At 41.6% G+C, this 13,769-nt stretch overlaps 1 protein-coding gene across 1 annotated transcript in view; it reads left to right on the top strand.

Annotated features, from left to right (window-relative positions):
• Window positions 1–756: 756 nt before the first annotated feature.
• The window catches only part of REL (REL proto-oncogene, NF-kB subunit), a 53,152-nt gene continuing 40,139 nt past the window's right edge, over window positions 757–13,769 (top strand). The window contains exon 1 of the mRNA XM_066595731.1: window positions 757–1,059. Coding sequence (XP_066451828.1) covers window positions 1,053–1,059 — 7 coding nt within the window. The 5' untranslated portion in view covers window positions 757–1,052. The remainder of the gene's footprint in view (window positions 1,060–13,769) is intronic.

Raw genomic sequence — 13,769 nt, 5'->3', positions numbered from 1 at the left:
AGTTTTTGCATACGCAGGGCTTGTTCACATGCATGCGCAAAACACCCCTGTCCTGATTTTAAAAAAAATTTTGCCTAATAATGTGTTCTGTTTCTTACAGAATTGCGCAGCGTATTGCACATTTGTGCACCTCTCATAATTTTCTATGGGAGACTTTGCTTTGCAAGACACTACTTAAGATAGAGTAGGCACGAAACGCACGCAAAACAGGTTCATGAGAATGAACCTATTTACCTCAATGGATTCTATTCTCTGCGCATTGCGTGCAAATATTTTACGTGCACAAAAACGCGTGCAAGTACATCATCTGAAGAAGCCCTTGTAGGTTTCATTGTAGCCATTTATTCTAGTGGAGAACGTGCAGGACACGTTATTGTACCTTTAGAAGACTTTAGGAGCTGCAGTGACATATCATGTGGTTAGAACGCGGTGACGGTGATATTTGATGGCTTATGTGAAACTTGACATTGTACTGATTATGGTTTATAACTTTCTAAGATGTCTTTTCTTCTTAATGGCAGTTTCTGGGAGCTGGCATGGGGGTGTACAGAACGCCAGTGACCACTGTACCTCACAGACGTCACTACGTGTCACTCCAGCCCTCTCACTAGGTATCCTGCACTAGTAGGTAGAATGGCTGAAGCACAAGGTGTGATGATGTCAGTGATGTGGGAAGGCAGTGTGCAGGGACTTTCCACTGCTGGTAGATGTCATCACAGTTGGCCCCTCCTTACTAATACTTGTGATCGTCTGCTCCATCTGCACATTGCTCAATGCCCAACACTGCGCTCAGCAAAAGAAGTTGCTTGCTGGAAGAAAAAAACTTTTTTGCCTTGACACTGGTCATCTGTAGATAGAAGGGTGCTTGGCAGGATCATCTATGGGTCTGCAGCAGTGGTGAACCTTCTCCATATCAGCTGATCCTAGGACTACAGCCTTTCCCTACGCCATACAGTATTTTATGCAAGAAAACTTCATTCAGCAGCTACAATAGTTTACTTTTTGATACATATCCTAGAAGAAACACACAGATTCACTAAAAGTGATACATCATGGCCGGTAAGTAGCAAATATATCATTTTATGTTATAAAAGTTCAAATGATAAGAAACGTTTATGCACATATGTAAAATAAATAAGCAATCATGGAGTTTAGGGGTAACAGATCTTATTTGGGCTTCCTGACAGTAATGTTTATAAACAACAAGAATGCTAATAGAAGTTATTGTATACTTCATATTTAGTGCCACTTGCAGGCATTACTGACTTAGTATATAAGCAAATATGTCTAGGAAAGCCTTTTATTATATTTGCATCTGTCAAAAACATATCTAATGTTTAACTGTAGGACTTAGAAGTTGCCAACCGAGTAGTGAAGTCTGCAGTTTAGTAATAGCTAATGTATCTTCTTGCTGTCATTGTGGCAAGGCAAAAGGAATTTTGTGACAAAAATGGATTTTGTTATTACTGTACAATGTAAATGATTTTTGTATTCAATTTGAGAAAATCAACGAAAAATAAAATCACCAAAACTGAAAAAAGGAGAAGTTCTGCCTTCTCGGTATGTGTCACGAGAAGGGAATAGGTCACTTCTCCAAATTGTAGAGACTCTGAACCAAGCTGGATATTCCTCTATCATGTATGTTTTGTAAAGTCACTTTTCAATGTTAACTGATAAGATAGATGAGGAAGTCCAATGATATTGTGAATCATAGCTGATCATATGGGCATCAAATACTAAAATGTAACACAGACCTGAGTATTTCATCTGGCACAGATCATTGTGATATCATTATGTGTTTTCTACACAGCACTGCGGTTTATCCTTAAAGGAGTTGTCCAAGTTATTGCTTATCAGTAAAACCCATTTTGCAGGCAGTAAAAAAATAAATAGGCTTATACCCCCCCCCCCCTTACCTCCCGCTGTGTCCCACCTTGCTGCTCTGGGTCTCCCCTAAGACATGACTGTTACAGGCTTCCCAAAGCTGCTTACAGGATGTCACTGGTGTTGCAGCCAATTACAGAGCTCGGTATTCAATTGCTGAGCTCTGCTATTGGCTGCAGAGCCTGTGACGTTCCGTAACCAGGTGGGGCAGCAGCCTATAAACAAACACAGGCGAGGAGGACCGAGCACCGGCATGGGACACATCGGAGCAAGGATAGATGAATATAGGCCTATTTGTTATTTTACTGCATGCAGAAGGGGTTTTACCAATACGTTATAACTCGGACAGCCCCTTTAACTTTACTGAGTTATCGTGATGCAATGTGAGACTTTAGTGATAAATTACATATATGTTCACGAAGGCCTTTTCCTTACTAAGTCATTAGGAGCTTTCTCAACAGAACATTTAAATATAATGTACATTCAATTTAAAGTTATGAACACTAGAGGGCAAAAGACTACTTCCTGTCGAGATGTAGCAGAGAGCTGAATTTTTTAGGGCTGCATTGTTTGTGCATGGTGAGAAATATCTGGGTTACTAGATGGGAACGTGAGAATGTGTTCAATTGTTAATAAAACTCAATGGGACTTAAAGGAGTTGTCCAGGTATGAGCTATTGATGGCCTATCCTCAGGATAGGTTATCAATAGGAAATAAGTTGGAATCCGCCCTCAGAACACCTGCCGATCAGCTGTTTGCAGGTCTGCTGCACTCAGGCACAGAGCCAATTTCAGTAGGAAGCAGACAGCTCCGCTTCCAGTGCAGTGGCCAGGCTTAGTATTGCAGGCCAAGTTCACTTTGAAATGAATGGAATAGGCCATCAATAGCTCATAATTAGACAACTCCTTTAAATTGGGAGTAAATAAATAAAGTTGTAATACATTTTCAGCATAAAGTTTATTAGGCATATGCCACCATAACATCAGTTGACACTCACATATATGGTGTCAATAAAACCGTGATAACCTGTACAATCCTTTCAATTAATGATGATCACGTCTGGATCTCATGCCCACAGAAATCTGTATTAAAGGTTTTATCTCATGAACGCAATCACTTTTTAGATTGAAACCAGCTTGGCTACCCCTCCTGACCCATGTTATAGGTCTCTTATTAGCAAGCTAGAAACTTATTATACACTGATGAGGGGGGAAAAAAACCCCAAACAGCCTGTCTGTACATGATTATCTTTTCCTTCTGGCTTTTCCTTCAGGCATTGACTTATTTTGCATGTAGATTTTCCTATTTTTCTGATTTTCTGCTGTTTGTAATTCACTTACAAGTCATGGAGAGACCTAAGCCAGCTCTTCTGCTAGTACTGTACTGGTCGAGACTTCCTCTCCCACCTTTCCCATGGTGCCTTGCCTAGCCCTCCTCCAATCTGCTGCAAGTCAGCATCTGAATGATCACCCCTCTGTTACATGTAGTAACTAGCAGTGTCTCCATGTCCATGTTGCTAGAGAAGCCAAATGCCTAATGACAGGCAGTGGAATGAGAAGCTGCTGTAAGAGTGACCTCTAGTGGCTGACAATTCAAGCTTGATTTTCAGTGGCAAAACAAAATAAAATTTAATACAAGTGTATTACAAGATTGATGATACACATATTAGATGAGCATACATTGTGTAAAATGTTAGTATCTACTTACTGCTTTTGGGTCATTCCAATGTATATTATAATTAAAAGGGGTGTAATTACATATTTAAGTAGGGATGATTGATGCACCAACCTGTTGGTATTGTTGGCACTTTGGTGTTCAGTTACGTAATAAGCAGTGTGATTAGAAAGGGGAATTTTGCCCAGTAAATAACTTACTTCCTGGTTTATCCAAATATAGTTACATGAGTTTGCATGATATTATTAGAATTTTGAGTAGCTGCCACCATATTACATGATTTTACAGGTCTTACTGCCAGCAGCATCTGATAACAAGTGGTGTCACTGCTGGCACCTACCGTAAGAAGCCGGACATCCAAAGAATGCCCTAATAGGCTGATGAGAATGAGTTAACTGAACCCCAGTAAGCGGTAGCTGCTCTGTATGTGGCTTCAATGAAGGTACAGATGGGGACTTTAGGTTCATGCCTAGGAGCAAAAATATTTTTTTTCTCTGCTACGTGCATAGGAATTGAAGAAGAGCTAAAATAGCAACTGGGGACAAACATGGCATTGTATAGAGGATGAAGAGCTGAAAGATGATGCAAAAAAACCAACCTTTTGTGTCTTTTTACTTGAACCAGGAAATCAATGTTCTACATAAATGGGGTGTGCTTAGTGAATACACTGTGGTTCAGGGAGGTTCAATTAAGAGCAGCACAGGAAGTTTTGCAGTGTTGTAGCAGAAGTATTGCCAACTTATAATGTTACTACTAGAGCATCAAGGTTGTGGTTTGTTCTTTACACGGGTCCACATATCATGCAGCGATATACTGAAAGAGTAGAACCACTTTGGAACATGTTTCCTGCTTCTGTAGTGCAAGGTTCAAAAACTGTATATGTGGGAACATGTTTTGGATATCTAAAGACAAAGCGGATCCTAAGACTTCACGTACGCGGCATGTTCTACACATCTATAACACAGTGCTTATAGCCTGCTATGCGCACATGCAACGACCGAGACACAAGGCACATCACTGAGGAGATGGTGAGGGTAGTTGTAAGGGATGTCACGGTGGCACTACCAACTCCTCCCCTGAGGGACGCATATAACCTTGGCCAAGGCGCTGCCAGGCCTCTCCCATCGTTACCTGAATAGGTGGTGTAGTGGTCTTAAAGAAATATGTCACGGGTGACGCCACCATTCCTTACTCCAAAGGATGTCTGACAGGAAAAGTAAGAGAGTCCACACACAATTAAGGGCTCCTGTCCATGGACGATAGTGCATTGTGTTACTCGGGGGGTGATAATCTGGTCGCAAGTAACGCAGCGCATGCTTTCCATAGTGTTGCTATGGAAAGCGCAGCCCCCTGTCCACGAGTGGAGAATCATAGCGATTCTCCACTAGTGGGACTCAAATCTGTCAGATAGGCTCACCGTAGAGAACTGTCAGTTCTTTTCCCCGCTCTTTTCCCCAGCTGTGCAATACACATAACTAAAGACAAGACAATTTGCACAGAGCATCAACATTAAAGACATGACATATATGACAGTTATGGAGGGGCCAAATATATGCGTTTCGGGCCACTACACACATACCGTGTGTCCAGGATGATGGCACACAGAGGTTTTTATGTGATGAATCAGTGAGAAAATAAACTATGGCATGCTGTATTACTGCTATGCTCGTGCAAGACCCTCTCCACAGACTTTACAAATGTGTCAGACCAAGACGTAATTAATGTTTGCAATGGACCAATATAGAAATGTATGATATCACCAAAATATAGGGAACACAAAATAGGGCAAATAAGAGTAACAGAAATACGGAGATCGGAATGGTTTCCCTTACCAACTTTGGTGTGGCAGACTTTGCCTAGAAGCAGGGCAATCACCCCGATAGTGGCTGCCCGACATCAGAAACCTAAAGGGCCTAGTGTATATTATAAAGATGGAGGATAGAGAAGATGTGTAATGCAGAAGGAAAGAGCAATATATATAACAGTATGTGGTAGAAGTGAATAAGCCCCATACAGAATAAATAGCCTTTAGGCACATAGCTCACAGGAGTCTGCTGCCTCACCCAATGCCTCAGGCAGAACAATAACCGGCGCCCATGTAGGGGCGGGCCCAGGAAAAATATATTTCCATTATGGCTGACTGGCTGCCTAGGGAAAACACCTCCCTGTAGGCCATACACCACAAGAGATGTTGTAGCAGTTGTTGTGAAGAATGACACATTTTACACTTAGCCCACTGAGAGATTTCTGACAGACAACACCCCAGGGACTTTCTGCAGTGACAGGAAGAGGGCACTCATCAGTGCCCAGCATTAAATGGTAGGGTAATGTACCAAAGGTGCAGTCACGTGGACCATGGCCGACATTGTGATGTCATCACAATAACTTCACAGGTATTTTCCCGTAGAAATAAGAACACAGCAGATATGAAGGACCTATGGTTCCATAATACCATTTTGTGTAAAGTCCCATACTTTTTGCAATATAGGAATATGATTTGGTTAAAAGCAGTCAAGCAACCATGCTACTTTCCAATGGTTCACAAAAAAAGTCAGGTTACAAGGTCAAGTATCCCATTGACATCTCTATGCACTTAGGGCTTATGTCCTATATCTCAGGCTGATTGCACCAAGCCATGACAGCATGGCATGCACTGTCTTTACAACATAAGGCAAAAGCAGGCAGCAGAGAACAGGCATCTACCTGCGGCCTGTGACTTCTCACTTGTAGATCAATAACATGTAGGTCTATAGAGGAAGGGAGCAGAGCCACCAGATAAGGTGCCACGCTAGGTTTAGGCGAGTCTAGCAGCTTGTAGAACATTGTACCTAGTAAAATCTAATAGGTTAAATATCATTATGTGAACTCTTGACTATTACAATTTTGGAATTGGAAATCAACTGAGTTCATGCAACATGAAAGAGGAGATTAACCATATGGTGAGCTGTAACATATGCTATATGTTTAGACCTACTAGAGGAAAAGCCAAAGTTCACCTGCCAGAAATGTAAGCTTGTGTCTCTATTGGAGGAAAGGGTGTATTAAAACTCATTAAGAAAGATGAGGATTTCCTTGACAGAGCAGAAGAAACTCTTCAGAATGTTAAAAGAAAAGAAATGTACCTGCAGAACCTGAGGAATGGAAGCATGTGACCCAAAGATGGAGGAACAGGAGTCAGTCAGCACCTGTACTCCTCAGGACCGGTACCAGGCTTTCATGCAGGAGAGCAACAAAGAGGTACATCAAGGAATGACTTTGCCCACAAAGAACAGTATGATGAGCACTCAGAATCCTCCTGGATGGAAAAATAGAAGCGTTGTGAAGAAGGAAAGTAGTGGTTGTGGGGGTTTCCCTACTAAGAGGAACAAAGGCCGCTGTCTGCAGACCTAACACCCCATGAGAGGTTTGCTGTCTTCCAGGTGCACAAATCAAAGATGTGTCTGATAGGCTGTCAAGACTCTTCAGTCCTACAGAACACCAACCATTCCTAATAATACATGAAGGGACAAATGACACTGCATAAAAGGACCTTGCAACTATCTGCAGAGACTTTGAAGACCTAGGCAGGAAAGGGAAGGAACTGGGAGCACAGGTGGTCTTCTCATCCAATGGATGGATGTTCTTAAGGACAGAAATGACCAAGAAGGTTGGGAAGTTTAGCGAAATTAGATTCTTGAAGCACAATCTTTAACAATCACTAAAATAAAGAAGAATGGAAAGCATTTAAAGAGACCTGGATGGATGAACACAGAACTTACATAGATATTAAAAAGGAAATGATGGGGGAATAGCTAAAGAAGAATAGAATGCAGTCTGCAGAAACTGTACGGCAAGTGTCAGGAAAGCTAAAACTAATAGAGGCATGCAACAGAGGTAAAAACAATAAAAAAAGGATGTTTAAAGGATGAAAATGGTGAATTGGTTAAGAATGATGTTAAGCAAGCAGAACGTTTGGGCAGAATAATTAACCCTTTCCAATCCACTGTCTGACGTCTAAAGACATTGTGATTAAAGCCTGTACAGCTCCAATGTCAGAAGACGTCCGTCAGGGTATTCTCACTGTATATTACTGGCCGCTCTGTTGTTGGGGGCCTCTCCAGCATGTCACATACCGCAGTACTGGCTCTAGCCAGCAGATGGCGCCATTGAATAGTGGCAGAAAGAGAAAGCCCCCTAGGAAACTCTGAATCTAAAATTGGATTGCAAAGGGTTAAAGGAGCACTATCACAAAATTGCTAGACTATCCAGCATGTAAAATTCAACATGCTAAATACTTCTTTTCCACAATAACTCTCTTCAAGGAGTAATCATTTGTTCCCTATACACAATAGATTTCCAATACAACCAAAATCATTAGGTCCAGACGACTTTAACCTTATGTTTCATTAAAATGTTATTTGTATTGTCCCACAAAAAGCCCTTCATTGAGAGAAGCGTTGACAGATATAAAAGGGCTTGTGGTGTTGCACTAAAGTCAATACCATTTACCTTGTAAAAATGTGTCATAGTTTGCCTTTGCTTCACTTTGAAATGAGTATTTACATTACTTTGTATTATGTCATTAGAATTTTTATATTATTCTCACCTATTTCTACCAAATGTGTAGTCAGAAAATATCCTGGATGATGACTAAGTCTAAGAAATCTCAAGAAGTCTTTTTTTAGCTGCCTTAGCTTTCAGTAGAGTGGATGGGTGTCAACAAGAGACAGATATTTGTAGGTGAATGAGAATAGTGAAAGCTATCATGCTTTACTAGAGTGAAAATCGTAATTTACAATAATAAAACTTTCAATCTTCACATCTCTATAATATCGTAGCCAAATGATCAATTGATTTAATGGTTTTTTTATACAGTTTCCTGGCTTCATGCGTAAAAATACAGAGAAAACACATGTAACATGCATATCCTCTATGTTTTTTAAAATACGGTTATGTGGGGTTATTGGCTGCCACTGGTAGGCATAGTCTGGCTGCACAAAGCCAGTTACATTGTGTCCTTCCATCCTTAACATGAATACAGCACTAGATTTACCCTCAGCACATATATACACCATCAGAGCCAAGCTTATAACATGAATACATCACCAGAACCAAGGTCATAGCATAAGTACAGTACCAGAACAAAGCTCATTACATAAATACAGCTGCAGAACCAATCTCATAACATGAGTACAGCACCAGAATCAAGCTCATAGCATAAATGCAGTACCAGAAACAAGCTTGTAACATAAATTCAGGACCAGAACCAAGTTCACAACATAAATACAAGACTAAGGGCGAGCACCCACTGGCGTTTGCGTTTCCCGCGGGAAAAAAACGCAGCGTTTTCGCCGCGTGTCCCGCGTTTTTCCGCGCGTTTTCCGCGGCGTTTTTCGCTGCGTTTTCGCGGCGTTTTCGCGGCTTTGCCATTAATTTCCATGGAGAAAAATAAGGACACATATGCAACTGACAGTTCCTATGTTAAAAACGCAAACGCAATGCAAAAAAAACGCCAGTGGACAGGAACACATGTTATCTCTATGCCTGTGCAGGAAAAACGCAAAACGCAGGTAAAAAAACGCCAGTGGGTGCTCGCCCTAAGGCTGGCTGCACAGGACTGGATTCAGCACCCATTGAAAAAATAGAACATACGCATGTCCACTCAACTGAGGGATAGCGATTGCGATTTCCGTGAGCTGATTTAAAATCGCATGTTCGATTTTTTTTTTTGTGGACTCTGCAGGTACGGCTTTCATTGAAGTCAATGGAAGCTGTCCGACCTGCAGCCCATCTGTAATTGACATTGCGAATAGGTTGCAGATACCTGCATTATCACCTAGCAATGGCACTTAAAAAACAAATATTTTTTTTAAAAACCCTGTACTGCACATGACCGAAGGTGAGCGTCCGTGGTCATCCGCATTACAGGAAAAGAAGGTAGGCTGGGTTGCCGGCTGCGGTCAGAGTCGGACTTTGCTGTTGGCTCCCACATGCAGAATCCAACTTGTTCGTGTGCAGGCGGGCTAAGCTCATAATATAAATACAGAACAAGAAACAAGCTCATAACATAAATACAATACCAGAACCAGAACAGCCTGACTGCGGGACTACAGTTATTATATAATGTACTAAACAGCAATAGTGATTACAGTGCAGTTACCTCCATCTGCTGTGGCCCCAGTAAGGGCTCATTCACATGGGCATAAGCAATTATGTTCTGTAAAAAACGCACCATTTTCACTGTATGTGTATAGGGGTTTTTGATATGGTTTTGGTGCATATGTGAATTTCTTATGTCCGCGTTGCATCTGTGTCAAGCGTTTACCATGTATGCAAAGAAAACATACGAAGGCCCAAGCAATGTCAGTTTTGTCACAGTCCACAGGATGCACAATAGGGTGCACAACAAAAACAAAGTGAACACAGATGCTGGTGCTTTTTTTTTTCCTTACACAGGCATAGACTTAGGTGGTTTGGAACTGTGAATATGGACCAAAATAGGACATGCTGCAATTTTTTTTATGTGCGGCATCACTCCGCCTAAAAAATGCATATCTGAAAACACCAATTTAATTCAGTGAGTCCATGTGCTTTCTGTATTCTGTAAGTAAAAATGCAGACTGTGCATGGTCCCTAAGTAATAGTGCCCCTGCTGTGGCTCCACTAAGTAATAGGATCTATCAAATAGTAATAATAATAATCTTTATTCTGCAGCGCTTACAGGACTCCCCTCTGTGCTCCCAATGAGTAATAAGACCCCCCGCTGTGGCCCTAATAAGTAATACTGAATCCTATATATGTCGCCAATTAGTAATAGGGTGCTCTCTGTCATTTCAATTACTAATAGGACCCCCTCTGAGTCTCATATTATTGTCTAATCTGTGACCCCAATTAGTTATAAAACTCCCCCTGTGGACCCAATAAACACCCCTTCTATGGTCCCTTCGATTAATATATGGGTTTGCAACAGCTTGATGGCACACACAGGCATGGCCTCACTTCTCCTCTTCCCAGCTGTAGCTCGATGACACACAGGCACACTGGGCTGACCCCAACATGGCACGCACTATCACAGAGCATCCTCCTCCCAGATCTAGTGTTCACTGTACTGTGAGCGAAAGAGCCTACGGGACGAGGAGTGAGGTTATTCTGTCCGATGGTATGAAACAACAGACATCAGCCCTGCCTGCCCCCTGACCCAGTTTGCCTCTGATGCCATGTATTTTAAGTGACCCTCCAATTTTGGGACTAAATTCTGTTCGGAGACTGGAGGGGGTATAGTAACTGCAGTTGTTCTTCTCTGCCGTTCCTCTAATCTGGCGGTTCCAGGTCCTGGTTTTGGCCATCCAACATGGTTGTCACAATCTTCAACTATCTAAACCCTACAGTGCATTGGTAGTGTTTGACTACTAAAACACTATACCTGCTCTCTCATTGGCCGGCGCTGTTCATGTGATCAGTGCTTGGCCAATCAGAGAGCAGTGCATTAGGTGATTAAAAAATTTCTGCAGCCATCTTTGCAAGCCAAAAACAGGACTCAAAACTGGTGGATAGGAGGGCTGGCAGAGAAGAACGTCTGCAGGTTATAGACTCTCCTACCTCTTCTGTTCTAGGACAGAATTTTGTCCTGAAACGGGAGGGTCGCTTCAACCCTAATTCCCAGCTCAATATGTCGATTGCAAGACAGATAAAAACCTATTTTTAGATGTAGGAAATATTCACTAAAAAAATAAATCAATTTCCACACTCTGCAAAAACTCCCTTTTATTCTGGGGATTTCCCAACAAGCTGGTTGGAAGCGACTCCATTCCAGTTTCTGTGCAATGAAGTGAGTGCATGGATGCTGTTGTCTTGTCGCCAGCTTCGTAGCAAGAGATCACTTGTCACTTGGCATGAGGTCTTTCTTATTGCAGCAAACAATTTTAATTACATCTTCAGTGTTTATCCTGCCAACAAATACTTAAGTCCGATACTGAAGCAAAACACATTAGTACATTTGCATACAATACCAAGTATTAGTGAATACATGTCATAATCTGCATTTAAAGCTCTACCAAGTGTAAAGGTGCATTTAAACTGAAAGATGATAGCTCAAATGGCGGTTTGAGTGACAGTTTGAGTGATCATCTTTGCATAACTCTTTAAGTAGCTAATTAGCTACTTAAAGAGTTAAATGCAGGCCAAGGGGGACACTGCTGATAACTCAGAACAAAGCAGCTGTTTGCATATGCAAAACAGCCGCTTTGTTCTCGGAGTGATCAGCAGTGTCCCGCTAAGCTGATAGCTCCAAGAAACAGCATGAGCGCTGACAGCTCCTTTATTCTCTGAGCTTTCAGCTGGTATCATGCTGGGAAGACCCAACGGGATTCCAGCTGAAACAATGCTATTAGCGCTGCCCGCTGAGAAAATCAGTGTGCAGCGCTGATAACAGTCATTGGTGATTTCTAGCTTGCTAGAAATCTGCGATGAGCGAATAGTGCGCGAACAGTGCACGATGGCAGCGTGTTTAGACACAACGATTATTGCTCAAAAGATGGCTTTTGAGCAAATTTCGAGAGATAATCATTGTGTCTAAATGGGCCTTTAGTTATAGAGACGTTTATACACTTTCTTGCCTGTATCTCAGATAGGGAAAGTTTGGTGTTTAATCACAGTCTGGAAACTTCAAAGACATATCTGTAATGTGGCACGCTGCAGGAGTCATACATTCAGTTCCTAGGATGATATTGACGTTCATTGTGTGAGATCAGGAAATCCTTTCCTATTCTCATGGGATCTGGTCCTATCCTTAGTACTAAATATAAGGTTCCTGCGCTGAGCTATATTATGGCTGTGTGCACAGAGCGTTAGTAGTGAACTTCTTTCTTGTCTTCCTTCACACCATAATGCTTGTTCTAATACACTAGAGACAAATACAGGTTGATCTGACATATAAAACATTGAGGTTCACACTGGCATCAAGGCTCCTACTGATGTTTCCACTTTTAGTGGATCAAAATGGAAAGCATAAAGGACTCTAAAAAAGCTTTTGATGATAGACTGAGATGTATCGTCAGAGTTAGTATTACACAAAATACTGGTATTGCCATGTACTAGTCATGTATGTAGAGTATGGAAGTCAAATGTTAATATATCAACCCAAGACAAAGGCCAATGCTACAATCATGGCATGTTGGCTCATTCGACAATACTGGGGACATAATCTTGAGTATTGCCTTGGTCATATGCAGTAGTTCCGAAAGATGTCTGCATTAACCCTTTCCAATCCACTGTATGACCTCTAAGGATATTATGATTTAAGGCTGTACAGCTCCGATGTTGGAAGATGTCCGTCGGGGTTCTCTTACTGTATATTGCCGACCTCTCTGCTGTCGGAGCCTATCCAACGTGTCACCTCATGCAGTACTGGCTTTAGCCAGCATATTGCGCCATTGTATTAAGGCAGAAAAAGAGTAAGCCCCCTAGGAAAACCAGGATACAAATTGGATTGGAAAGGGTTAAGCTTATGTGTTCTTTGGTTCCTTACATAGGATAATTGGCTTCCTATGACATTGGGTCTAGAGTGCATCTGAAGATAGAGCTGCCGAAAGTGTTGATGCCACTGAAATATAATATATCCTATAACCTTTTTAAAAAGTGTCTACACTATCACTTCAGCCATTTTCGTCTCCTTCCGACAGTTGAAGATGGGCTCATGGCATTATATCGGGACATTTTCAGCTGCCGGAAGGAGCCGAAAATGGCCAACAGAGCAGGAGCACTCCGAGGTGAAAGTGGAGGCACTCTTTACATACATAAGTTATGGATGTAGGAACTCAATAGCGTGTGTGCAATCTATGGAAACACATCACACACTCGTCTTTCATATAATACTCTCTCTATGACACCACTCTGAGAAGATATCTGCAGCTTGGACTGACGTCTTCAGTTTTGGCCCTTGTGAAGAACACTTTACAACATGCTGTGTATATACTGACTTGGCGTCTTATGTCTTCTGAGGTTTCATTGATGCATCAATGACTCATGTAGGCAAGATATAAACTGTGACTTTTGCTTTCTCCCTCCTTCATATTTCCTATTGTTGCCTTTCTCTTCCTTCCTTTGTCTTTTTTAATAGTTATTATACACCTACTAGAAGTTTGATAATGGAAAACAGTGGCATTTCAGAACATGGTTCATCAATGAAAAGGATGGTATAGCAGTGCTAGAATATAGTATACATATATATGTGT

Source organism: Eleutherodactylus coqui, chromosome 3, assembly GCF_035609145.1.
Source record: "Eleutherodactylus coqui strain aEleCoq1 chromosome 3, aEleCoq1.hap1, whole genome shotgun sequence".
Lineage (NCBI taxonomy): Eukaryota > Metazoa > Chordata > Amphibia > Anura > Eleutherodactylidae > Eleutherodactylus > Eleutherodactylus coqui.
The sequence above is the reverse complement of the archived record's forward strand: the minus strand, read 5'-3'. Positions and strand labels throughout refer to the sequence as shown.